Here is a 27,527-nt window from a genome sequence, read left to right on the forward strand (position 1 = left end):
GTGACCGTTTCGTCACTCTTGTCGAGTCCGTGAATATATACAGATGCAAACACAAATGTCACGTCGTAACGTGCGCGCACCTCGATACATGTTCATGGACTCTACAAGAGTGACGAAACAGTCACCGTGACAAAAGTTACCAGTGCGCGCAGTGCGTTACTATTTGTTTCACTTTTTGTTTGTTACTGTTTGAGGAGATTACGCGCCTCGCATTAGTTACGGCGTGTGACGTCAACTGCGCTGTCAACTCAAGTGTTTTGAGATTTGAGTAACACGAGGAAGGAATCAATAGTTCATACCAGGAAGTATAGTATTGTAATATCAATCCAAAATAAATATATTCAATAATATTCTGAATAATAAAATCAATAAAGGAATGAAAATGAATAAGATATGCGTATATTTGAATCGTCATTTTCAAAACCATTTGTGTGATTAAGATTCCGGTTTCCAAAAAGTAGTAACTACCATATTTATTTTAAGGACACAAATAGTTTTAAGATTCGGTCTAAACTCGTTGCCTATCAATGATTTTTCAATAAAAGCGCTGCATATTCCCTGTTGAAGTATTTGTTTTGGTGCTTTGGAGAGCAAAATGTTAATTAGTTGAGCGGAAACTGCGTTGTAAGTTTGTATGTATCGAAAGTAATCTCGAATTATAATCTCTTGAGAAATTTAGAATCTCAATTATTTTTGTAAAGATGATGAAAATTATATGAAATTTAATGTTAATGTAACTTTTAAAAAGTTCTTTGCTTTCGTAATTATTGATTGTTATCGCGTACCCGCCATACGCCGGCGCCTCCGTGTGGAGCGGGCTTTATAGCGTAATCTGTAAGTATTATGTAACCAGTTTTAATATTGTATAATTTAAATACGTAACGTTTTTGTGTAAAGGAATAGTACGGGCTGTGCTCTGCCTTACATAGTACATATATTTGTAACAGATGATATATAATACAGATTATAAAAATAAATGAATTTTGTTGCCAATATTATTTATTCTTTTTGTTTTTTTTTTCACTGAACAGTTGGTGCGTTCCATTCAGCCGTGTGATAGATGTTTTCATTGTAAATTTTTAAAATGTTATTCAATATATGAAATCAGCTTTGCCTTAAAGACAGTCCCCTGACGCATAGTGTTCCGAGTTGTGATGATTTTTATAAATAAAACGATGAAAGATCAGCTCTGGTTTTATTTCGAAAGATTTAGAGACGGCGCGCCCGCAGCTATGGCGGTTAGTGTTGCGCTTTTTTTGTAAAACAGGCTTTATTTAAACCAATAATATAATCTATCCCAATAACAAAAGATGTTAATATACATTTGCTATAACCTCTGCTATATTATGCACCACAAACAGTTCTTGATTAAAATATTTTTTTATAATAGTGCACTATTATACTAACTCATATCCACTTTTAAATTTACTTTTTGAGTTTCGATAAACATTTTTTGGTAAATCAAAGATAAATAAATATCATGGATTAATCGTACACCATTCATTTTAATGTTTGCCATTATAAGATATGGAATTAAAAAAAAAATAGAATTTACTTGCAGATATTTATTATTAACACAAAATATATCATTTACTTATAAGAAATACAAATTTAGAAACAAACTTTGATGTAAGCCAAGAACATTAGATTGTTAAACGATTAGAGATAGAAGTCAGATCAGAAGTTGCAGCCGAAGTTGCAGATGAGCGAGTTGACGAAGTAGCGCACGAGCTGGTTGGCGCGGTAGAAGAACGTCTCGCGCTCGTAGATGTTCAGCAGCGTCAGGTCGGTCGCCAGGAAGTTCTCCGTTTTTTCATCTGAAAGAGATAGTTAAACACAAGGCTATATGACAATGCGAAAAATAAATTGTGAATTATTGTAATCAGTGTATATTATGAGTTTAAAAATGGTTATTTACTAACGAAACTTGAAAATAATACTTAATTTATTCAAAAATCAATAAATAAAAATGCATTTTTTCAAACGTTTGTCACGTGACACAAAACACTCCTGATTGGCCGGGCTTATGATGAAGTCACTTTCTTGTAAACCTTGCTTTTCTACTATATGTACCACAGATTAAAATACAGCAAAGTGACGTCACCGACCCCATTGCAGCGCCATACTATCCAAGTAGCGTTTTCGTGCGTTATTTAAATATGGAATTTTGAATATGATATTTTTCGGCGAATATTTACTAGAAATAAAAAAATCAACTTTAACTGGGTTCCTTAACATCTACTTAATAATATAAAATGGATTTTAAAAACAAGTCAAATAGCCTATTCTGTACATAAATAAATTGTTAACTGGCCCAATGCTTGGCAAGTCTCCCCTCAGCTAATCAACAACAACAGCCTGTAAATTTCTCATTGCTGTGCTAATGCCTGCTCTCCCTTGAGAAGGCTCGCAATTGTGTGGTTAAAGACATTTAATTCTCAAAAGAAATTACATTTCACTTAATGAGAAAACAAAATATTACGTACTAATTGAGTTGTGAGCGTTTTAGACAGATACATTTTTTTACATAATTTTTAATTATATTTTTTACATAATTTTTAATTATAATTTTTTTACATAATCTTTCACAATCACACAATTCACACATATATCATCACAATTATCGGTTGAGATGCACGCGTTCTGACCACTGGGCCATCTTTGGGGCATCTCAGCTGGTCGTTTGGAACTGATCCCAGTGGATGACGAGTTGTGGTAGTATTGGAATTGGTTGTATACTGACCGTTGGGATTGACCAGGAATATCGGGAGCGCGGTGACGTCAGCGAAGGCGGACGTCGTGCAGAGGTCGAGCGCGTTGGCGTGCGGCAGGTTCACGGTCAGGCGGATCAGCGCTGGAACATTGGTCAGCTGGTCAAATTATCACTATGGAGGTCTTCGCACAAGACGACAACAACGACATAGTGATAATTAGTAATTATTAAAGTTATTCATTTCGGGATATTTACCATGTTTTTTTTTTTTTTTCGGTGGAGCTCGTGAACAAGACATTCGTAGATAATGTCGAAATATCGAGCTCCACCGAACAAAAATGTTAATTTATACAGTAACTAGTTTTATTTCATATTTGTATATATTTAAGCATTTAATGTTATTTATTCTTATGTTAATAAAAAAAATGTTAATTTAAAATCTAATAAGTAGATATGTGTATGTATATAAGTTGCTATTTATTAAATGCACTCATTATAACTGCAGTCCAATATAGACCCTAATCGGACATGGCCCTCAGTACGCCTACCGTCAAATATTATACATAGATACTACTGATCAAAGACAATGGGATTTATACATGGACAACTTTATTACTTTTAACACTTTAAACTTGTTTTGTTACAATGGGAGAGGAAATTTGTTATTATCTATAAGTAGGAAGAGTATGGACGCCAATATACTTGTGTATTGAATTATTATTATTAATTATAAGAAACTTAAACATTTTCTTAATCGCCAAAGTGGAGCAGCGTCGTAACGACGACCAATAATCGGCCGGTCTATTAGTCTATTTGCTGGCAACGTTATAAAATATTAAAAAATTAACAAGAATTTTATGTCGTTGTTCAAGTTGTTCAACTGTTCTGTACTCACGATAGCGGCCCCTGTAGCTGTAGTTGTAGGACGAGTCCTCCTGCAGCGACGAGTGCTGGATGAGGGTGCGAGTGGACTCGAAGTCGAGGTCGGGGCAGTCGAGGGCGAGCACGCCGGTGTCGGACTGCACGTTGAAGCTGAAATAAGTTACTTCTAGAAATTTCTCGCCCATCGGAGACGCTTAAGTGATCAACGTACATATATTGAGAAGTACAATTTATTCTGAAGTTATCAGTTAAAAGTGTGTGTATCGGTCGAAACATTTTCAAAAACAGCGATGAGCTGTAACCCTGACGGTTCTGCGTCTCTTTCCGGGCGAATAAAAGAAATAAAATATCTTGTAACGTTTGATCAAAAATACTTACAAGAATTCGGATACGAAGCAACTGTTATGGTTCCTGATGATGAGGTTGTTGTCGATGTAGGTGGCGTTGAAGTAGGGCGTGTCGAACTTGAACGATTTGATCGTGTACTCGGCGGGAATGAACCCGCGCACGTTGGGGTTGCAGCGCGAGTTGGCTGCTAAGTTGTCGCGGACGCACTTGTTGTCTCCGACGCGACACGGCCGGGCGATGTTGGACGGCACTGCCACGCACATGGAAGCCGGTAGTACGGTATATTTTTACACGTTTAGTTATCAGTCAGACATTAGACCTTAGTTGCTACGATAAATATTATCGTTTTGTGGACCTTTGATAAAGGTACGATTACACCTGCCGATAAGAGCTGGTGCAGTCTCAGTTAGAAAAACGCCGGTATTCCACACCTTGCCCTGTGGGTAATAGCGCATAATACTTGCCCGGTGGAAGGAGGCAGAAGGAGACATTGAATCTTATCAGTTCATGTTCAAAAAGTAGCCTTTACAAAACCAAAAGTGATTGCTTCAGAATCAGCGATTCATCGCCGATATTCGTTGTGCCAGGTTTAGGATGGTTACTATTAATTACAGTGTATATCTGGGTTTGGTTGTGCACTTACCATCCTGTAGCCAATTTGACTGACAAAACCTATTATAATTTAAAATATTGTCGTACCTAAAAGAACATACAGGATAGAGCTCAGAAATATATTACAAAAATATTTTTGCGTACTTACCGGCGACGCAGGCCGCGACCGTCACCAGAAGCGTTACGGCTTTGGTTAGCATGCTGTGACTACGAGCGCGCACTTACTGGCGACGAACAAACATTGCGAGCGCCGCAATCGTTCCGATCTTTGTTTTAACATAAAGCGTATTAATCACTGTTTGCTCAGCTGGCGCGGCAGACTTTGTATAGTTGTGGGCACCGTGGAACAATTATATTTGACAGGGCCGGATTGAAAGATTCAGATCTTTGGGCACCGAGTTCAATATTTCGTATACAACAACAACAGCCTGTAAATTTCCCACTGCTGGGCTAAGGCCTCCTCTCCCTTTGAGAAGGTTTCTAATGTGGATTGGTGGAATACAAATGTGGCAAAATTTCTATGAAATAAGACACTTGCAGGTTTCCTCGTGATGTTTTCCTTCACCACCGAGCACGAGACGAATTATAAACACATTAAGCTCATGAATATTCAGTGGTGCTTGCCAGGATCCTGCATTATTGGTTAAGATGCACGCGTTTTAACCACTGGGCCATCTCGGTTCTTGAGCTATTTGGGATAAAGAATTTTCATAATAACATTAAAATAATTACAGAAACAGTTGAAAATGTTTCAATTTTCTTAACAGCGGATTTTTTCTCACAGCAAATATATTTGAAGATGACATAGTGAGCGCACCAAATATGTTATTAATTACAATCAAATACAAAACTAGCACTCCGCTGTCGGTACGAGTCCGGCCCCGGTCCATAATCAATAATTGCAAATTTTTAATTGTTTAAAATTGTCTTTTACCTTGTTTGTATTTATTTTCAATTAACAATGAGAATTCTGATGAAATTACGTCAGAGTTACAATAACAGGCCGAGCAAATATATGTTTATTAATAATCGATAATCGAACGAATGTTTGCTAATATCCCACATCTGGGCCAAGGCGCTCTCTCCTTAAGGAGCTGATGCCATCACACTGTTATAACGTAGTTTGGCATATTTTGTAGAATTAAAAAAATATCATTAATCACAACATTATCAAATTCTAAGGAAATACTATCTATTAAGCTTTTTTTAAAATGTTGGTTTAAGAAAAAAATAATTTAATGTATATTTAAGCAAAGATAGAATTAATCATTCCGGAAAGATTACTTAAATCTAAGGGAGCGTTCATAATAACAAATCACAGTTGGCTTAAAAATCATTTTAATCATAACTATTGTACATTAATAATATTCAATAATATTAATAGTTTTAAATAGTTACGGGTTGACAGCGAACACACGCACGCACCAAGCGTTACTTATATAAATGCAGTTTACATAACACGCTGTATACCATGTCGGGGGTTGCTACCGTTGTAAAGCCCGTTACGGACTGGAGACAGCGGGTTGCCTGACAATCGGACGTCACGTCGACCCCTTATAAGAGCAAATAATCTTTGGCGTATACATTTTTACATAATCGTCATTTTGAGACTTGTTACTTCAGATATCTTAATCTTATTCAAATTTACTTTCGTACGTATTACAATATCCCCAAACCTCATAAAAAATGATCACACATCTAGATCTTGCTATCCCTTTTATTTACATCTCATAAGAAAGAGATAGCAATATTAAAAATCAAACAGTAATTTAGACTAAAGTGTCAACACAAATCTAGAATAATTATTTAATGTATATGATTTTTCAATGTTCGATCCTAGTCAGCAGTTCAATATAAAAATATTCAAAGTAATAAGCCTCGATAATCATTCCGTGCCCTTATAATACAATATCCTTATACAGCGTGTTATATTATCACTTGTGATACATCCCATGTCTTAGTTTAAAAATCATAAAATTACGATTGAAAAATATCAATGTGGTAACACTAAAAAATATTCTTTAATCTATGACATGGAAAGTACAATAAAAAAAAACAATGTAGACAGATTTCAATGCTACTATTTATTAATTTAAAAGATACTTATTGTAAACGTAAAATTTTATACTAAAAATAATAAATAATGCAATCGGATAGCGAGAGGTCGATAATAATAAACTAAATGAAAAATAATGATAAACTTGTGATGTTCGTAAGGAAACCTTTCCATGAATCGTATACAAAGACAAATGAGATTCTTATTGAAACCTGCCTACGGGAATGCTGACCGCGGGCCGTCGCTGCGTCTCTTTCTACATACGTTGGCTGTATCGCTATCTCGCTCGCACGTCGCTCTTCAAAAACCCGACACGTGGGAGGAACCAAACACACTGCGGCCAATCACAGGACGAGGAAAGACAAATAATTAACTTTTACATTGAATTGACAAATTATGATAAAGCAGACGATAGAGGTAGTAATGTAGTAGATAAAGAAATATTATTTAAAGGTCTGTGGTGCAAAATATAACAGAACTTAGTACAGTTACTAATTATGGGACATTTACTATGTCATTTTATTTAAGACTCGTGAACAAGACATTCGTAGATAATGTCGAAATATCGAGCTCCACCGAACAAAATTAAAAAAAAACATTTTAAATATCCCGTAATTGATAATTTTAATAATAAAAATAACAATGATAATTTAAAATCCTATATAACAGAACTGTTTGTAAATTGGATGAAATATGTAAATATAGCTTTAGTTTATCTACCTCGTCCTGCCATTGAAATGTGTGCATCAGCGTCTCATAATCGGTCAGCATTACACAGAAAATTAAATGATTTAGATAAAAAAAAAAAATATTAGTCTCTAATTATATTAAAGCGTTAATGAGAGAATGAAATAAAAAATATATTTAGTTATAAAAACCGAACACGTATTGTAGTTTATTTAATATAATGAAAAGATCATCGCGTACACATTCAGCTCCGATACAAAAAGACAATTTTCAAAAAAATGGAACGTAATCACAATTTCAACTAACCATTCGTTCGTGACCGGGTCGCTGAACGAATGCAACTGAATGAATACGCGAAGGCATACATTTTAATTAGACCTACATAATTTAACACAATATTTTCCATCGCAACTTAAAAAGAAAAAGTCAACTAGAAATCACAATACGTACCAACGATTACATAAGACTCGAACGCGTCATGGTCTGAGCGGTCTGTATACGGAAGGGGGGGGGGGGTATAATTGTTTTAATAGACTATCAGTTCTAATACTTAGTTTTTAAAGACCATATTCCTTTGTTCCAAATAACTATTTTTCGCATACATGCCAATATTCAAATATACACATTTTAAACTATACATTATATATATAACGAAATGTATGATTATATTATTATTAGTTTGATTATTATTGTTAACAAATATTATATGTGTATGACGATAAAAACATATGTCATGTATATATTGACACAGGACGATCAAACCACGACGCGTCCATTATAAAACGGCGTAATAAAAGTTAATATATAGAGAAAACTAACATTTTTGAACCAACATTTGGTTATCGATCACATAAACTCGCCAAGCGTATTTAGCGAACGTAAAACATATACATATAATGTACAATACAGTTACATACAAACATACAAACAGACGGACGCGGCCGCTCCGTCAGAGTAACATCGGCAAAGGCACGAGCGATCCTGACGCCATCTTGTTTAATTAATCCAGTTCCACGTGGAATGGTCCATTGCGATTGTCTTTCCGTTTACAGACATCTCTCTCTCTCTTTCTTTCCCTCTCTCTTTACATCGTTCGCTTAAATTGAATCCGAAGTGGGCATCCATTGCAGTCGGTAATATATTTTGCTCTTTCTAAGAGTGTTCGAATTACGTAAGCGGGCGGAGGGTAGGGGGGGAGCCTCTTGGATTTAATAATTATTTAATAATTAAGGGAATTGTTTTTATTAAAATGCTTACGACAATAATTGTTTCATTATAACCTTTTTTCCTTCATATACGAAACGCCCCCCCCCCCCATTAAGCCGTGCGTAATGTGCGCTCACCTTATGTCAACACTAATATGTTACGGCGACTGGTAGCGTCGCCGTTTAATTAAAACGTTAGAAATCTCAGAGGCATTAGTTCCATTGATAATATTTATATATATATAAAAAAATGCACCGAACAGATCGACATATCGATACCTAGCGTCGATAAAACAACACTACGCCAGCACTACCACGTCTTACTGGTAATTTGCCCGGGCACAGAAATGCATGTGAAATAGTTGAGAAATATGTACAAAAATCAATCTTATGTATAAAGAAATAAAGTCCAATTTTAAATAACTGCCTGTTATCAAATATTTCCAACTATTCAAACATACATTTTAATTAGTAAGGCTTAGTCTGCAGCAAAGCTGTGATATCATTAAGATACTCGAACGGACCCCCTGTATGTCCCAAAAAGTTGTCAATTTTTGTTGACAACTAACTATGTCACAAAGGTGTAATGGTAACAATAACTAATGAATAGTGTAAGATAAAGTTACGTCTCCAAAAAGATAGATAAATCTTCAATGTTCACAGATAAAAAATAACAAAGAAGAGAAATCCGTTCAAGTATTCTAAAACCGGGTGGCACGACTATAAGGTATTAATCCAGTGCGTTCGAGACATCGTACACTTAATATTAAAGCAATTTTAATGCACGCGATCGTTTCGCTGATTAAAAATACTATTATAAATGTAAATTCGACATGATAAGGGGGGGGGGGGAACAGACTAGTGATGTAACAAAACGACCGCGCACACAACACTAGCACATCGCGGATACGAAAAAACTGTACATACCGTCCACATTGCAATAATTTATACAACACCATTATAGGAATTTAAGCCTTATCCCTTAATAATACGGTCGGTGTTTGAATGACTGATATATCACATATAAATCAATTAATAATTTTGACAGTCGAACCGTAACGGGAATCGAACCAGTGATATTCGTCAGTTAATCAAACCCCGCCGCTAACCGACACACCGCTGTCGTATTATTTAAAATAATATCGAGAATGTTCCTAAGTTTCGTCTAGCATGTACCAAATCAAAGTTTAAATCATCTACAAGACGTTTTATTCCACTAAAGATATATATGTACATATATTACACATTAAACTATTGACGTATATGGAAATGTCTTATATATATGGATTTTGTTATATATATGTGATATTTTTGATGAAAAAACTATGTTAATTATTTTGTAGCCGCTACATTTCCAAGTAATTTAAAAATCTGCTAATATATATAAATTATTAATCATATACATACATAGTATCAGCAATATCAGCCTTAGAATACATCCGGTGTAAAGTGTTACCACATATTATACTGAAGATTTAAAGATTTTTATTTAAAATCAGCAACACACTAAATTGAACCGTAAAGTCAGCGCAATAGATTTCAAATTTAGTATTACGATGGATTTTGAGCTTAGTTTTAAAATATATACATAAACGACACATTCATTTGACACTACACAATCTTACCAGAAATTGAAAATCTACGCTAGAAAGAGACAGCAATATATAATGACGTCACAGTAACCGTTTAAAGAGAGACAGACTGCGTTAATCGATCTTTAGTGGAATAAAACATCACCACAGTCCATACATTAGTTGTACAATAAATTTATATACAGTCGAGAAGAAAACTGTCTTGTATTCGGTCTACGCGTCTATGTATAATTAGAAAATTAGCCTAGAGTTACGTCCTATGTCATCGTATGTGTGTTGTGTGAAGCCTTCCCTCTCGACTGCACTCCACGCCCGCGCGACACCTCGGCGTTAGGATTAGTAACGAATGGAGTTCGATCTAATATTATCTGTTAGAATACATATCGTTTATACGACGGCAGCGCGATTCCGTGAGAAGTCACTTCGTATCTCACCCGGGAAAATACTATAAATTTCGTAATGCTTACAATCTGGAATTTCTCGCTCGTGTTCGACTGTGAGTTTCGAGATCCTTCTGACAGAATAGCTCCGCCGCGTATCGTTTTATTTGCTTATATATACATAACGCGCTCCATTCCGGCAGCTATGTGACGTCACACGGCCACGCACTGCGCGCCCGCACGCCCGCACGCCCCGCGCCGGCGGGCGCCGCTCGCATACACCCCAGCGATAAATGCGTTGCTTAGAAAAATATAACTACGTTTCACAGACGAGTCTCTACGTTAATTTCGTATCGAGATTGCCACCTCGCGGGCCGATGGGAACGTTACCGACTAACAATAAGGTGATGTTCGTTTTATAAGATAATCCTAGAGTAACAATCGAAACGAACATTAAATGCAACGTCGGCGTGGGCGTGGGCGTGGGCGGCGTCAGTCGGTCTGCGTGCTGCGCGTGGCGCGGCGCGGTCGGCGCTACGAGTGCGCGCCCCTGGCCGCCTCCTCGCGCTGCTTGCTGATGTAGACCTGCAGCAGGCGGTACTTGCTGACGGAGAGGTGGGCGAGGTGCGGCTGCATGCGCTCCTCGCCGAGCGCGAAGGTGAAGGCCACCATGCAGAAGACGGCCGCCTTGCGCACGGCCGAGTTCTGGTGGTCGGCCAGCTGCCCCACGCCCTCCATGAGCGGCGCCACGGCGTCGTCGCTGAGCTCGGGCGCGCGCGCCTTGGCCACCTCGGCGGCCAGCTTGAGCGCGCACAGCGCCGTGGGGTGGCCGCGCGTGCGCACCACGGGCCGCAGCAGCGCCAGCACCTGCGCCGCCGGCAGCGCCGCCGCCACGTGCGGCAGCCCCGCGTCCACGGCGCGCATCACCTCCTTGCTGAGCGCGCCGTACGCGTTGATCAGCTTCAGCAGGATCAGGTCGAAGTACTCCAGCCACTGCGCGCGCGTCTCGGCGCGCCGGCACAGCCAGATGAGCACCTTCACGGCCTCCGCCGCCGCCCGCTCGCGCGCCGAGCCCCAGCCTGCGCACGCGCCGCTGTACAGTCCGCCCGCACGCTCGCTGTCACCCCCCGCGCCCCCCCACACACCCCCGCCCGCGCGCTCACCGGAGGGCTGCTGCGCGTTGGCGCCGTCGGCGTTCTCCTTGTCGGCCGCGTTCTCCTCGATGGACAGCGCCGCCAGCGACACGCGGACGATGTTCCTTTGTGACGTCACCGATGAATTAATATTCGTAACAATACTACTCTAACTACTCTAGCCGTAACTTAGGTTACGGATGCGAACACGCTTTATTAGTAATAAAATTTCATTTTTTTTAAAATGTCTCAACTGTTTGCTTCTGGATGTCCAATAAGGATTTCCAAAACTCACTTGAAGTACTCCTGCGGACGGCGACAGTCGCCGTACTTGAGCACCTCGTGCGTGGCGAGCAGCAGGCGCTCCAGCAGCTCGGGCGCGGCCGTCGACACGTCCAGCGTCGACAGCGCCTCCAGCACCTCGAGCTCGCGCAAGCCCGCTGCGAACGGACCGTCTCGACTTCAGAAGCTATCACACCAATGTTTAGTATGTAAGCTGGCAAACGAGCCACCTTGGTGGCAAGTGGTCATTACTGCTCTGCTCATTTGAACAATTCCTTAATCGCACATGGATAACACACGTTTAACTTTGCCGTCTCGTAAATTCAAATCGTTTATAAAAAATACATTGGTCAAAAAAGCGTATTATTCGATACAAGATTTTGTAGATGATAAAAAAGCGTGGAATTAATACCTGTTGACTTCCAGGCAGGATATATTAATTTAATAATTGTATTAACTTAAAAATTAACTAACATGACTGTATTTTGTTAAATGTTGAAAAAGAGTAACTACTGAGTTTCTTGCCGGTTCTTCTCGGTAGAATCTACTCTCCAAACCGATGGTAGCTTCACTTAATTGTTAAATGACGATTCAAAAGTGCTTGTAAAAGCCCACTTGAATAAAGTATACTTTGATTTTGATTTTGACCAACCTTGGGAATAAGAGATTATGTCACTTGTGTCAGTAGCTACAGTGGCTCTCTCACAAACACAACAATAATTAATATTGTTACATACCCACAAAACCCTGCTATCGAGTGCATCATCACTTACTCTGTAGCGGGTAATTAGTAAACCGATTTAAACTAACTAGCTCTAGTAGTTACGTTGGTCAGTACGGAATAAAGTATTGGAAGCGGTCCTCACACTTGGTGATGATCAGTCCATTCTCGTCCACCTCGAAAGGCTTCACCTTGTCCCGGCCCAGGTGCCCTGCGCTGTAGTCACTGCAACGAACGCCACACCGTTAACACACCAAAGCCAATGAATTATCACATCTCTCCACATACATAACATACTGTTTCTTAAAAGTTCTTTTTGGTAGACATACAGTTACATCCATACTAATATTATAAATGCAAAAGTAACTGTCTGTCTGCCTGTCTGTCTCGCTTTTATGAAAAAACTACTGGACCGATTTAAATGACATCTGATCCATACAGTCTAAAACCCTAAAAAGGATATCGGTCACTTTTCTGTAAGCAAAGAGGTAAGATCTTTTTGTTTACCAATATTCAACCAAATATTTAAAGATAATTTGTAAATATATTTGTAACAACTTGTTCTGAATATATAGTCTACAGATTTACATTACATTAAAACTGAAAAAGAATTTAAAGCGTAGCGTATCATGTTGTATGACTGTCTGTATGTGAACTAATCTACTGGAATATGGATATGTATGATGTGGTATGGTGGGCTCACCCGTGACCGTAGTCGAGCCGGGCGTGGGGCGTGGGTGAAGACTCCTTGGTACTGCTCGCCTCCTCCGAGCTGTCGGCCGACGCCGCGCGACCGATCATGTCGCTGCCAAACCGAGAGACACACTTGGTACAAATCGTGACAAACATAACACAGCAGAAGTAGAGACTAACTACAAGTTAACTAGTTTATATATACAGTAGCGGCCTGTGAATTTACACTGCTGGGCTAAGCCCTCCTCTACCTGTGAGAAGGTTAAGGGCATATTCCACAATTCTCTTAAAATGCGGGTCGGTGGATATATTTAACTATTTTACTGTTTATTTATTTTATTTATTTATTTATTAGATCACCAACAAAATACACACTAAAAACATTCCAAATACATAAATAAAAAATTAGACTAGTGGTATCTTACTTATAGGTGATAAAAGCACAAAATTGAAAGTGACTGTGACTTTAAAGTTATGAATGTAATAGGATGCTTATTAAATACATAAAAAGTGGTAATTATTTTTAATTAACACGTGGTAAGCGACTCGGGCCCAAGTGCATCAATGGACGTGCCATACATCCCCTGCACAGTAACAGTAGCACATGTCTGTGCACGCAGGCGGCGTGTGTGGGGGGGGGTCACTCACGCGTGTCCGTTGTGCGGCGCGGCGCCGTTGGGGGCGCGCGGCGCGTCCGACATCTGGCTGATGCCCGAGTCCTTGCTCGACGTGTGGTTGCCGCACTCCGCTGCAAGCACGCCACAGATACAAACGTTAACATACATTAGATACTTGTAATTTGCCATCGTAATTAACTTATCATAAACTACCGCCCGGGTGATGGCTTCGCACCGGATGTTATTGTTAATAAAAAAATTAAATGTGTGAATATATTTCTGAGTGCTAACAAATTTTACCACCTTGTAATATTAATATAGACATAGTTACAAGGCAATAAAGACAGATAGCTTATATGTTTATTACATATTTTAATAAATAACTACAGCCTAGAAGACCAACGAGCCATATGAAGACATCATTGTCCCGGCAACCATTACCGACATAAGGGTAGGTGTGTAATGTGCAGCGCTCTCACCGTTGGAGTGCTGCGCGGTGTAGGTGTGTATCTCGTTGGTGGTCTTCCGGATGCGCGAGTACACATCCTCCGCGTTGTTGGAGTTGGCGTTCGTGGTCGACGTCCGGAGTGGACTGTCGCTGCCCGCTGTTGGGCACACGTGGGGTTAGTTCAGCTTTGTTATTTTTGTTATTTTTTTTATGTTATAGGTTGGCGGGCGAGCATATGGGCCACCTGATGGTAAGTGGTCACCATCACCCATAGACAATGACGCTGTGAGAAATATTAACTATTCCTTACATCGTCAATGTGCCACCAACCTTAGGAACTAAGATGTTATGTCCCTTGTGCCTGTAGTTACACTGGCTGGCTCACCCTTCAGACTGGAACACAACAATACTGAGTACTGCTATTTGGCGGTACATAACTGATGAGTGAGTGGTACCTACCCAGACGGGCTTGCACAAAGCCCTGTCACCAAGCAAAACTACCATCACCGGTACCACCATTATTTAAAACTTACTCTAACTTAAGACCGATAAGATTAGCAGCAAAAATAAACAATAGGCTATTTGACAATCCGATAAGTATCATGACACTTGCTTGTTAACCTCATATGCCTACTGTGTGTGGACTATATGTGCCACAGCCAATGCAGGCAAGTGACGTCACTGACATCATTGTAGATCTACATTGTCAAAGTAACGTTTCCGCGCGCTATTTTAATGTCGAATTTATTCAACATATATTTACTAGCATTAAAAAAACTTATTTTATTGTGCTTCCTTACTTCTATTAAGTAATAGAATATAGCATATTCAGGATTACGACAAAGAATAGTTTCTACTATAGTATTAATACACATTTGCATCTGTATATAATACGCACTGCTGGATGTGCGGCGCACGTGTTGTTGCACGACGCCGTTGACGAGCGCCTGCGTCTCCGCCGGCAGCTCTGACATCAGCGCTGTGAACTGATACCCATGGCCATTAGCGCCGGTAACCACTCTCTACACACTCAGAGGTGTATCAATGTATAGTACGACACAAATTAGATGTAGCATCGGAAAATGAAATGGAATGAAATTAAAATCGATTACTGCCGATTTACACAAACAACAGAAATAGCTCCCTATCGCGCCATCAGACGCTATTGGTCGCTATAGATTCACGCGTCAGAGAAAGCAAGTGCATGTAAATCCATGTGTCAAATTGACGGATATATTAGGTCATACGATGTTACAAGTTATTACGTTTGTGCAAAGATCATATTCGCATGAGAAATAAATATTGATAATTTGGGATAGCGTACTCGATTCGGATGTGATCGGTTTTACGAATTTTGCCGATGCGACATCTAAGTTGTGTCGTACTATACGAAATTTATCATTCTTTTTTATAAAACGATGAAGCAATTTTTTAAACAACTAAAACTTATTGTTTTATAAAACCGTATAACGTGGCGAGTAGACACCATAATTTATCGAAACGTTTAGGGCACATATAGGTTATCGTCACATACCTCAGAGGACGCACACACAAAATCAAGGTCAGGGTTTCGGTGACCCGAGATTGCGGTGTGGGTACAAGAAATGAATCTGAAACGAAGTCTGTGGTTTCGACCCCACGCGATCGTGGTGGTCGTATGGGGTCGAAACTCCGGTTATTAACCACTCATGGCGGTGCGGACGGTACTCACGGGCACGGGGTTGCAGTCGTAGAGGCACGCGAGCGCGCGGCGCGCGGCGTGGCGCACGTCGGCCGCGCGCGCGTCGCCCGCCAGCGCCGCCACCTTGGACAGCGCGCGCCCCGCCGCGCCCGCCGCGCCGCCTGCCGACACACGCCTTAGAGCCTCGCGCGCCACGCCCCCCACTCGGCCGGGCGGGCGCTTACCGTGCAGCGCGAGCGCCAGCCCGCTGGGCGTGCAGTAGTCGTGCGCGAGGTCGGCCAGGAACCGCAGCGCCGCCACCTTGGTCTTGGCCGTCGGGGCCGTCGCGCCGTCCGCCAGGAACCTGCATCACGCATGCGTTACATTACCACAGTTTTGAGCGGCGAAATCCAGTAACTTATTTTCATTCTAAATCTTCAATGTAATCTCACTCGTATATGTAGAGAGCACGTACCTAAATATGTTGTGCAGTTGGAGTTCGGCCGGGAAGCATTCGTGTATGACGTCGAGTGTCTTCATTATCTTGCTCTGCACGGAACCGAGGATGTCTGTGCCGAGCTTCATCAGCAATCTGTTGATAGAAGTTAAGCGAATTAAACATATTCTTTTAGAGATGAGATTAGTTACCATAAAAATCCGGCCAGAAGGACCATATTTACACACAACGATATGAGTGTACAGATGAAAAGGCAGAATATCTGTGTAATGATTTTTCAAGTAGTTATTCAAATTAATTTAGTGTATCTTGTAAGTTAACCAATTCAAATAACAATACAAATAGTTATAACTTCAATTTTCTATTAATCTTTTTTCTAATTTGACACATGATATATTTTTTTATTTGCAATCAACGTCCTTGAACTTTAGGGTGAGTATCACCTACTTATCCCATATTCTACATAATGCAGTTTGAATGATGAGTGAACCTGTGTAACTACAGTCTAAAGGGACATAACATTTAAGACCCAAAGTTGATGACGCAATAAAGGCCTAAGTATTACGTAATATTTCTTACAATGCCAACGTTTATGGCGGTGATGACCACTTACCATCAAGGTACGTGGTATAAACAAACCAATGAATCACCTAAACATGAGCTGGTAGAGCCAGTCGCGCAGCTGCTGCCAGTGCACGAGCAGCAGTTCGCAGACGGCGTCCAGCAGCAGCGAGAACACCTTCGTGTGCGCGTCCACGAACATCTTGTTGAGCAGCTCCGTCAGGCGCCGGAGCTGCTCCTCCGTCAGCAAGCGACCGCTGTTCAGGTAGTTGGCCTGGAATTGTCATATCTCATAGGATTAGTATCGTACTTGACGGGGAAGGAAAACATCGTGAGGAAACCTGCATCTAGTCAATCACATGTGCACCAGCCCATTGGCACAGCGTGACGTAAGCTCCAAACTTCCTCAAAAAGGAAGGGAGGCTTTCGCATAGAAGTGGAACATTACTAAAGGGTACTTTTGATTTTAATGCGAGCATTTTTTTTAATGTATTGTTTGTTTTACCAGCCTTTAAATTTTGTATTTAAAAAGACATTGTTAATGTGGCTAAAAAAATATCTTACATTTTCAATTGTATACCTTTACTAAACTTACTTTTACATTTGGCACAAAGTTTGTTGAAGATTATCTTAAATGTTAACGTAGTTGTGACGTGTGTACTCACGAGATGCGTGAGGCCGTCCTTGCGCTCGGTCCAGTGCGTGCAGGCGCACAGCGCGATGATGTCGTCGGGCGGCGGCGGCGGCGGCGGCGAGCTCTCCCAGCCCAGCCGCCCCGAGCCCGACCACGACACGCTCTGCGGGACGGACGCGACGGGAGATACAATACGATCGCCATTTAACTATTCAAAACTCCACCTTTTCACTTAGTCGTAAGAAATCTAGTGACCGAGACAGATCCGCGGTTACATCATGACGACCTCCATGGTCGAGTGGTGTGTACACCGGTTTTCATGGGTATGCCACTCTGAGGTCCCGGGTTCGATTCCCGGCCGAGTCGATGTGGATTACCATTAGTTTTCTATGTTGTGTTTGTGGTGCCGTCGTTACTTCTGATCTCCATAACACAAGTGCTACAGCTACTTACATTGGGATCAAAGTAATGTATGTGATGTTGTCTCATATTTATTTATCTATCACATACAGTGACGTGATCGGAGGCCAGCGCACTCACGTCATGTCTGCGGTACGAGTCCAGGCTGCGCTCGGAGCACACGCTGGACGCCTCGGAGTCGTCGTCGCGCCGCACCTCGCACGCCGAGCTGTCCTCCGGGCTCTGCGGGCAGGCGCGGGCGTGAGGCGCGTGTGTGCGTGTGTGTGTGTGGGGGGGGGTGCGGGTGCGGGTGGGGGGCGCGGCGGGTACCCTCAGCGCGGCCTCGGCGTCGCGGCTCTGCTGCAGCAGGCGCAGCGTGGCGGCGGGCGCGCGCTGCGGGCGCTCGGCGGAGTCGCGGCGGCGCAGGCTGACGGCGCCGGCGACGCTGCTGGAGCGGCCGCTGCGCGTGGGGCTGGTCTCGCGCGAGCCGGCCAGCGAGCGCGGGATGCCCGACGGCCGCCGCCGCGCGCCCGACAGCGACACGGGCCCGCTCCGGGACGACGGCGACGACGACCGGGATGTCGCTGACGAAACAAATAGTACAATAAGTCTTTTATTATATTAAATATCATACTACTATATTTTATATTATTAATTTTTTTTTGATGATATTGCTTGTAGTAGTTTAGTTTTAATATTATTTTGTTTAATGTAGTTAGCCTACAGTTTAGTAACGATGAGAATATCGAACTATTAACTACAAGACAGACTTCCGTTGAAACGAATCAATTATTTCTCAGGTTAGTTTTTCTCACACAGCGGGTACATCGTTATACAAACTCACGTTGCGATTGTGACACGCCCGGGCGCGACCGAGAGCGGCCCACCACTCTCTCGGGACTCGGCGGGACGGCCGCGCTCACGGGGGACCTTTTGGCTCGGGCTGCAATTATTAAACAAATTGGATTAAGAAAAAAGGTAAGACTTCGTTTAGCTTAACACATTTAGTGTCGAAAGCAAAACAGTTCTATGACAAACCAGTCTCTTTAGAACGTGTAAGTAGGGTCAGCAAAAAAATAAAATTTGAATATATGATTTTTTGAATAAATAAACTTTTATTTTTATTAATATTATATAATTTATTTGCAACTCAAGATTCTGATGCATTATTTTAACTAAAGGTAATTATTTCTACATCCTAAGAAAGTTAGTTTAGACGAATTATAGAGAGAACTTTAACTCGGATGGTATTTTACTTAAATTATAGTTGTTGGCGAGTTAATTATCATAAATGTCGAAAAACGAACTCAATTGATGTCAATTACAAAATACGTTGCAATATATTTTTAGTAAACTTTGTAAATATTTAATTTTGAAGATATTATACGCCACCATTAAATCAAAGAACTGTTTTGGAAAATTAAGATTCTTGCACAACAAATATATTTGTATACACAAGAGTTACATATGAAAAAACATTGACAAGTCTAATTTAAAAAAAAATCGATATTATAACAGCACACCGGAGACTTATCTCATACTCTTGTATAAAGTAAAAAGTAGTAAAGTAACAGCCTGTAAATTTCCCACTGCTGAGATAAGGCCTCCTCTTCCATTAAGAAGAGGGTTTTGGAACATATTCCACCACGCTGTTCCAATGCGGGTTGGTGGAAGTTGACTATACACTTGTATAGTCAACGATATTTAAGGATATTATTAAGTCTTGACTAGATTTACTCAATCAAAATAAAAAGTAAAGTGATATGTCTACGTTGTGCACTTAATAAATGTTTTGTCTATATATATATATGTACCTTGCTGGGCGACCTCCCCCTCTTGACGATAGCATATAAAACGTAGTATACTGTTATTTTTATAATATTAAGGACACAGAGTAAAATATCAGACATTGATTAAAAGTTTTCTTTTCTTCCAAAAATCATAAATTAAATGAGATATCAATATATATCATATGGGATTTTCTATAACATGATATACAGCTGAATTTTGTAGTTTGTCTTTCTTGCCAAGGGGCCGTCGCACAGTAACACAGATGTGTAATGTTGTCGGTGGGGGGGATTAATTTACAGTATTTTTTCCAAAAATCATGAATTAAAGGAGATATCAATATATACCATATGGGATTTTCTATAACATAATATACAGCAGAATTTTGTAGTTTGTCTTTCTTGCCAACGGGCCGTCGCACTGAACACAGATGTGATCGGTGGGGGGGGGGGCGTGGTATCGGGGCTAACACAGATGTGTATTGTGTGTGTGGGGGGGGGGGTAGGTGTGTCTACTCACGCAGGCTGGCGGTTCCGGCGGCGACCTTGGAGCGCGCCAGGTGCGAGTAGAGCGCCCGCGCGCGCGCGCGCTGCGCCGCCGCCGCGTCCAGCGCCGACACCGAGCGCGCCGCGCCGCCCGGCGAGCGCTCTGCGGGCACGCGCACACGTTTACTTGGGGGTAGGGCTCTGTGCGAGCCCGTCTGGGTAGGTACCACCCACTCATCAGTTATTCTACCGCCGAATAACAGTACTCAGTATTGTTGTGTTCCGGTTTGAAGGGTGAGTGAGCCAGTGTAACTACAGACACAAGGGACATAACATCTTAGTTCCCAAGGTTAGTGGCGCAGTGACGATGTAAGGAATAGTTAATATTTCTCACAGCGTCATTGTCTATGGGTAATGGTGACCACTTACCATCAGGTGGCCCATATGCTCGTCCGCCAACCTATACCAGAAAAAAAAAAAAAAAAACGCACGCCTTACCACTCACGACACGCACTGCTCGCTCGAGCGACACGTGTTGCCCACTTCGAGCTCTTATATCCACTTAAGTCTATGTTAACTCTACTTTTCTTCTATCGATATCTTTCTTTAACCAAATTACCCTAATGTTGTCTTAAATTTTCGCGATTATTACACATTTAAATAAAACTAATTATAACGGATGAATCGGTCGGTTTACCCGTGACCACGAACACTGCAAAGTGCTCGAAACGTCGGGATGTTTAAAAATAATTAATATACGCGATTCATCCGTTATAATTAGTTTTATCCAAATTACCCTACATTCGGAATTATTTGCTAAGTAAGCAAGATAAAATAATTCATACAATACGAATTTATGTTAAGCAATGTGATGTTTGTTGTAAAACAGTATAAAACGCTATTAGACCTCTCATAGCGACCGGTATGTGCGAGATGGGAGGTCTCTCCTGCGACGCCCGCCTGCGCCTCAGCGAGTTGGTCCTACTGACGCCGGATACTAAGTTTTCGGTTGAGGCTTTCGCGTTAAATTAAAATAGACCCAATCGTATGGTAATAGAGTTCAATTTACCAAATCCATTGCAGCGTGAAAAGAATAATTTGTTCAAATTAATAAAGAATTCAAGATTTATATTCACTAATACTATAACTTAAACTCTAAGTGCTATATATAAACAAAAAAGCATTCAATTTTCAAGTAAAACTTTAATACGAAACAATTAACTTAGATGGTTTAAAATAAAAAAGTAATACATATAAATAATAAAGTTTGTCATTTATTTTTCTATCAGATCGTGCAAAGTATAGAATCATCCGTTACCTGAGACACTCGCCGACGGACTCCGTGGGCTCGTTATGGTTCTGCCTGCAAATCGATAAACTACATTATATTTACAGTACAACTCATATAAATTAACAAGAAACTATTTCTATGAACTTTGATTAATGTGACATGATTAGTCAAGATCTATATAATCTGTGCCAAAGACGTAATGGACTTTTTTTTATGTTATAGTTTGGCGGACGAGCCTTTGGGCCAACTGATGGTAAGTGGTCACCATTACCCATAGACAATGACGCTGTAATAAATATTAACTATTCCTTACATCGTCAATGTGCCACCAACCTTGGGAACTAAGATGTTATGTCCCTTGTGCCTGTAGTTACACTGGCTCACTCACCCTTTAAACCGGAACACAACAATACCGAGTACTGTTGTTTGGCGGTAGAATAACTGAGTGGGTGGTAACTACCCAGACGGGCTCGCACAAAGCCCTACCACCAAGTGAAATTAACAAGAAACTATTTCTATGAACTTGAATTAATGTAACATAATTAGTCAAGATCTATATAATCTGTGACAAAGCTGTTATGGACTCTTTGGTAGTAACATTTGTGTGTATACAAGTAGTGTAGGGTAATTGTGTTATATTATAATAATAGCAGAGTTATTAGCTAATCTCGTAACTTTAATTTGAGGCCTATGTAATACAGTATATATATATATATATATATATATATATATATGATTACTCTGAATCATTTTAATTTTTTATCTGTTATTCTCCAATGTGTCGTATTATGTGAAACTGTATTGAATTTCACGAGGAGTTTGTTTAAGGCAGCTGGTATTCATCCGTTCGTATTGGTGTCACAATCGGTTAATATATGTGAGTGGTGGTGGCGGCGGTCACCGGCGGCGATGGTGTGCAGGCTGTCGAGGCTGCCGAGGCGCTCGCGCTCGATCTGCTTCTGCGCGGCCGCGTCCAGCCGCGCGAACAGCGCCTCCGCGTCCTCCGGGAAGTGCCGCTTGTACGCCCAGTACGCCCTGCCCACGGGGGAGAAGATTTCAAACATATACCACCACGCTGTTAAAATGCGGGTTGGTGGAATACACATGTCGAAGAATGCAATTGAAATTAGACACATGCAGGTTTGCTCATGTTTTCCTTCCATATGAGTCGAGATGGCCCAGTGGTTAGAACGCGTGCATCTTAACCGATGATTGCGCGTTCAAACCCAGGCAAGCACCGCTGATTCATGTGCTTAATTCGTCTTTATAATTCATCTCGTGCTCAGCGGTGAAGGAAAACATCATGAGGAAACCTGCATGTGACAAATTTCATAGAAATTCTGCCACATGTGTATTCCACCAACCCGCATTGGAACAGCTTGGTGGAATATGTTCCAAGCCTTCTCCTCAAAAGGAGAGGAGGCCTTTAGCCCAGCAGTGGGAATTTACAGGCTGTTGTTGTTTGTTGTTGTTGTTTTCCTTCACCGCCGAGTACGAGATGAATTATAAACATAAATTAAGCACAGTGGTGCTTGCCTGGGTTTAAACCCGCAATCATCGGTTAAGATGCACGCGTTCTACCCACTGAGCCAACTCGGCTCGAAGAGACACTGGACCAGTTCGATTTAGATCCTAAAAAAAACAAAGTACTGACTTGCGTCCGTAGTTTCTGGCGGATCCGTCAGCGTCGGCGCAGGCGCGCCTGATCGCGTCGCGCATGACCGCCTGCTGCTTCTCCACGCTGCTGGGGCTCCAGCGCTCCAGCAGCAGCACCAGCACCTCTCTACAGATCATACTCCAAGTTAAAAAACGACTGCTTCACATTGTGTTGTCTTAAATTATCGCGATTATTACACATTTAAATAAAACTAATTATAACGGATACAGCGTTCGTGGTCACGGGTAGTCTACCCGTGACCACGAACGCTGTAAAGTGCTCGAAACGTCGGGATGTTTAAAAAATAATTAATATACGCGATTCATCCGTTATAATTAGTTTTATTTAAATGTAAAAAACGACTGCTGTTCACTCAGTATAATCAGGGAGTGTATCCGGTTACAGAGGACCAATAAGTTAGTCATTAGATATTTTTTCTGGCAACTCCGAATCAGACTGTGTGTATCGGTGGGAGTGGTACCCGAGCGTGGCGCGGATCTCCTTGCTCTTGTTGGTGGTGAGGTTGGTGGCGAGCACGGGCACGAGGCGCGGCGCGTGCACGTACGTCACGATGTAGCGCACGCACACCGTGCCCGCCGACGACACCACCTGACACGCAAACAACACGTACAGTTATTACATATTATATAACAATTTGAAGACCGTTTTCATGCTGAATTTATAGATCCTAAATAAAACATAAGTTAATTGTTAAAGTAATTATTGAGTTAGTTTTTTCTCACTAGAAGATAATTATAAATAATGATACAGCAGACAATATTCCCACTTTATCAAAAATATTAGAAAGAGAACTTAAGCTCCAAGATTATTAATAGCATAGATAGTATTTTTTGTGGAATAAAAATTTCAGATTTCAATATCCGTGCTTAACTTACTGTTATACATATATTTTAACTGAATATACTGTTTATCTACAATTAATATTATCATGTTAAATAATGCAAGCGGACCTTAGCTGCGTTCTGTATGAGGTTGATCAGCTCCTGCAGGATGTACAGGCTGAACTGCTCCAGCTTGTTCTTGAGCACCTTGGCCATGTGCGCGATGGTGATGCACGCCTCGCGGACCACCTGACGACAGACGGCACACTGTTACACTCGAATACCAACATTGACGGGACAATGGTTCAAAGCAAATGTATGTCATAATTGGAAAAAACATGGAGGACGTTTCGTGATACACCTTTAGAAACCTGTCAACATTTCTCTTGAATTAAAATTCAGATTATTTTCCACCGCGAGACAAAGACACGAGACTCTTTCTCCGAGAGAAAGAGTTAACAAAATAGTGACACATATAGCTTTTTACATATCATGTTAATGTGACAAAATATATGATGAATGGTTCGCAACCAAGTATGCGTATAGCTGGTCAATCACCTGACTCCTGAGATCCTTGATGACCACCAGGAAGGGCACCGAGAGGTCCTTGAGGTGCGCCGCGAACTCGGCCGGGAACTGCACGTGCGCGTTGGCCGTCAGCAGCGAGCGGATCTTGCGCAGCTGCAACAGACGGGCCGTGAGGGGGGGTGGTGCGCGGTTGGTGCGCGTGGTGCGCGGTTGGTGCGCGTGGTGCGCGGCACGTACGGCGTCGACGCGCTTCTCCCAGTCGGCGGCGCGGTCGCCCAGCAGCGCGGCGGCGTGGCGGCAGTGGTCGTCGAGGCCGCGCGCGCCGTACACGGCGGCCGGCGCGCTGCTCGCGAACGCCGCCTCGAACGCCTCGCTCGACACGGCGCCCGCCTCGCCGCCCGGCGCGCCTGCAACACGCCCTGCCGTCACTCCCGTGGCGATACCACCGACCTTAGTCGAACTCACCAGTTTTTCTTGGAGCTTTTTTTTATGGTATAGGTTGGCGGACGAGCATATGGGCCACCTGATGGTAAGTGGTCACCATCACCCATAGACAATGACGCTGTGAGAAATATTAACTATTCCTTACATCGTCACTGCGCCACTAACCTTGGGAACTAAGATGTTATGTCCCTTGTGCCTGAAGTTACACTGGCTCACTCACCCTTCAAACCGGAACACAACAATACTGACTACTGTTATTTGGCGGTAGAATAACTGATGAGTGGGTGGTACCTACCCAGACGGGCTCGCACAAAGCCCTACCACCAAGTATGCGCTGGTATATTATAGACTACTCATAAAATCTTATTACTTTTATAACTGAGCATGATTTCATTAGTGCAAATGTTACAGAAATGTGAAAAGGGAAGAAGAAACAGGATGTTCGTTTGAAATATATTTTCCTTTCTCTGTTTGGAGTCGTAGGGGAATATTGTGCGTCAGTGGTGTTCTACTTACCGCTGGAGCTGGTAAGCTTGGTGGGCGGGGGCGGCTTCCTGCTGGCGGACGGCAAGCTGTACAGACCTGCCACCGTCCGCTTCGGCGGCTCGCACGCTGTCGTCCGTACAATCACGTGCGATGTACGATTGGACGCGTGCGTTCGTGTATTTGTGTTTGAGTTACGATGTATATTTTGTCAATTGAAGAATATGATGTTTTAGAATGATCGGAGAATAGAAAATTAATCGTTAGTGTGAGTGTATGGGTTACCAGCGGCGCAGGTGATCCGGTATGGCGTACGGGACATGGCGAAGAGAAAATATGCGTTAGTTTTATTTATTATATGCCAGAGAACAGTTCGAATGGCGCGGCGAGTCGTTACGAGAGGCAACACTACCATAAGTCATTCTATACTTCGATGAACTATAGTATAAATCTCTTTCAAAATCAGTTCACAAGATTAAGCAAGTTATGAATATTAATTAACAATAATTATATGTATAACAATATTTAATTAAGACTTATCAATACAATGTTATATAGACGATACAATGCGTGGTGCTCCTATATGTATGTCCATATAGGACCATACAAGACCATACATGTTGATTTTATCACTTCTAACATTGTTGGAGGTTCGGAATACTTTGAACCGACATTCCAAGCATCCGATTTTCATTTGTTTTTAAATTCAATTGAATCTCGTAAGATGCATATTATATTTGATGTATTGGGTGTATTGGTGGGGGGGGGACTGACCTGGCGTGGAGGCGCCGCTGCTGTCCCCGTCGCGGCTGCGCGCGGATGTCGGGATCGTCATCGTTCGTTTCACCGTCCGGGACACGAAGTCCGCTTCGTCCGTGCCTTGGGTCGCTGGAGGTATTAAACGAATCATTAGCTCAGCAGACACTAGAGTCTAGCCGGAATGCCCCCGGGGCTACGTGTAACGTGTACGATAGAAGATCACTGGCTTTTATCCTTCCTTTTTCTGTTTTTCAACGTATTTTGGGCAGTGAAGGGATTTGACATGCAATTTAGCAACGAGGCATAACTTGTTCGTGACAACTTGAGAGATCAAGTTGTCGTAATCAATTATCATGTGTATACAGGTGTTACTATAACACTAAACACATCGCGCTCATTTATTAAGGATAACTGGATGGGTCGAATTAAAATTTTCCGCATATGTAACACCTGAGTCGAGATGGCCCAGTGGTTAGAACGCGTGCATCTTAACCGGTGATTGCGGGTTCAAACCCAGGCAATCACCGCTGGTTCATGTGCTTAATTTGTCTTTATAATTCGTCTTAGCGGTGAAAGAAAACATCGTGAGGAAACCTGCATGTGACAAATTTCATAGAAATTCCGAAACATGTGTATTCCACCAACCCGAATTGGAACAGCGTAGTGGAATATGTTCCAAAACCTTCTCCTCAAAGGGAGAGGAGGCCTTTAGCCCAGCAGTGGGAATTTACAGACTGTTGTTGTTGTTTGTTGTATGTAACACGTACAACTCCAGACGGAGCTCTGTAGTGGAATCAATTTTAAACAATCCCCTAAAAACCCCATGGAAAGGTTCTGAATAATGAAACTGTTAGTAACCAGAGGGCAGCAACAGCCCCGCCTCCCTCGCCTCGTCAAACTTCTGCTCGAGTATGGCCAGCTTCTGGGCCGGCACCAGCTCCTTCTTCTTCAGATCCTGTCGCAAACGTTCGCCTGGAAATCACAGAAATTATTCATAATTAGCTACAGCAGTAAGGTGTATAAATGGTAATTGACGATATAGAAGTGATCACTCATAATTTCGATACCCCTGAACGCATTGTTTTTGGTTTAATTTAATATATAGTTTACAGATTCTTATAAGAATCTGGGGACGTACCTCTTGTATTAAATCAAAGTATATTACAGAAT

The 27,527-nt window shown here is 41.7% G+C and overlaps 2 protein-coding genes across 5 annotated transcripts in view; both read right to left on the reverse strand.

Annotated features, from left to right (window-relative positions):
• Positions 1–1,547: 1,547 nt before the first annotated feature.
• On the reverse strand, positions 1,548–4,858 carry LOC124541048 (fibrohexamerin-like). The gene is made up of 5 exons (XM_047118852.1): positions 4,704–4,858; positions 3,974–4,193; positions 3,609–3,745; positions 2,744–2,854; positions 1,548–1,817 (listed from the first exon to the last, which is right to left on the reverse strand). The coding sequence occupies exons 1-5, from the start codon at positions 4,753–4,755 to the stop codon at positions 1,678–1,680; spliced, it is 660 nt and encodes a 219-aa protein (XP_046974808.1). The 5' UTR covers positions 4,756–4,858; the 3' UTR covers positions 1,548–1,677.
• Positions 4,859–5,876: 1,018 nt separating this feature from the next.
• LOC124541072 (CLIP-associating protein) overlaps positions 5,877–27,527 on the reverse strand; it is a 59,179-nt gene continuing 37,528 nt past the window's right edge. For 2 of the 4 annotated variants that reach the window (XM_047118890.1, XM_047118889.1), the window contains exons 7-32: positions 27,216–27,329; positions 26,373–26,486; positions 25,632–25,727; positions 24,909–25,078; positions 24,702–24,824; positions 24,273–24,392; positions 23,783–23,910; positions 23,299–23,427; positions 22,546–22,679; positions 21,672–21,716; positions 20,388–20,516; positions 18,925–19,023; positions 18,411–18,664; positions 18,222–18,323; positions 17,713–17,844; positions 17,137–17,321; positions 16,505–16,621; positions 16,081–16,393; positions 15,268–15,355; positions 14,401–14,526; positions 13,953–14,052; positions 13,315–13,416; positions 12,757–12,836; positions 11,904–12,048; positions 11,639–11,733; positions 5,877–11,554 (exon numbers count right to left, since the gene is read on the reverse strand). In XM_047118890.1, the coding sequence (XP_046974846.1) occupies positions 11,010–11,554; positions 11,639–11,733; positions 11,904–12,048; positions 12,757–12,836; positions 13,315–13,416; positions 13,953–14,052; positions 14,401–14,526; positions 15,268–15,355; positions 16,081–16,393; positions 16,505–16,621; positions 17,137–17,321; positions 17,713–17,844; positions 18,222–18,323; positions 18,411–18,664; positions 18,925–19,023; positions 20,388–20,516; positions 21,672–21,716; positions 22,546–22,679; positions 23,299–23,427; positions 23,783–23,910; positions 24,273–24,392; positions 24,702–24,824; positions 24,909–25,078; positions 25,632–25,727; positions 26,373–26,486; positions 27,216–27,329 (3,785 nt within the window). In that variant the 3' untranslated portion in view covers positions 5,877–11,009. The remainder of the gene's footprint in view (positions 11,555–11,638; positions 11,734–11,903; positions 12,049–12,756; positions 12,837–13,314; positions 13,417–13,952; positions 14,053–14,400; positions 14,527–15,267; positions 15,356–16,080; positions 16,394–16,504; positions 16,622–17,136; positions 17,322–17,712; positions 17,845–18,221; positions 18,324–18,410; positions 18,665–18,924; positions 19,024–20,387; positions 20,517–21,671; positions 21,717–22,545; positions 22,680–23,298; positions 23,428–23,782; positions 23,911–24,272; positions 24,393–24,701; positions 24,825–24,908; positions 25,079–25,631; positions 25,728–26,372; positions 26,487–27,215; positions 27,330–27,527) is intronic. The other 2 variants (XM_047118891.1, XM_047118892.1) reach the window with 2 other exon arrangements.

This window comes from Vanessa cardui, chromosome 27, assembly GCF_905220365.1.
Source record: "Vanessa cardui chromosome 27, ilVanCard2.1, whole genome shotgun sequence".
Taxonomy (NCBI): domain Eukaryota; kingdom Metazoa; phylum Arthropoda; class Insecta; order Lepidoptera; family Nymphalidae; genus Vanessa; species Vanessa cardui.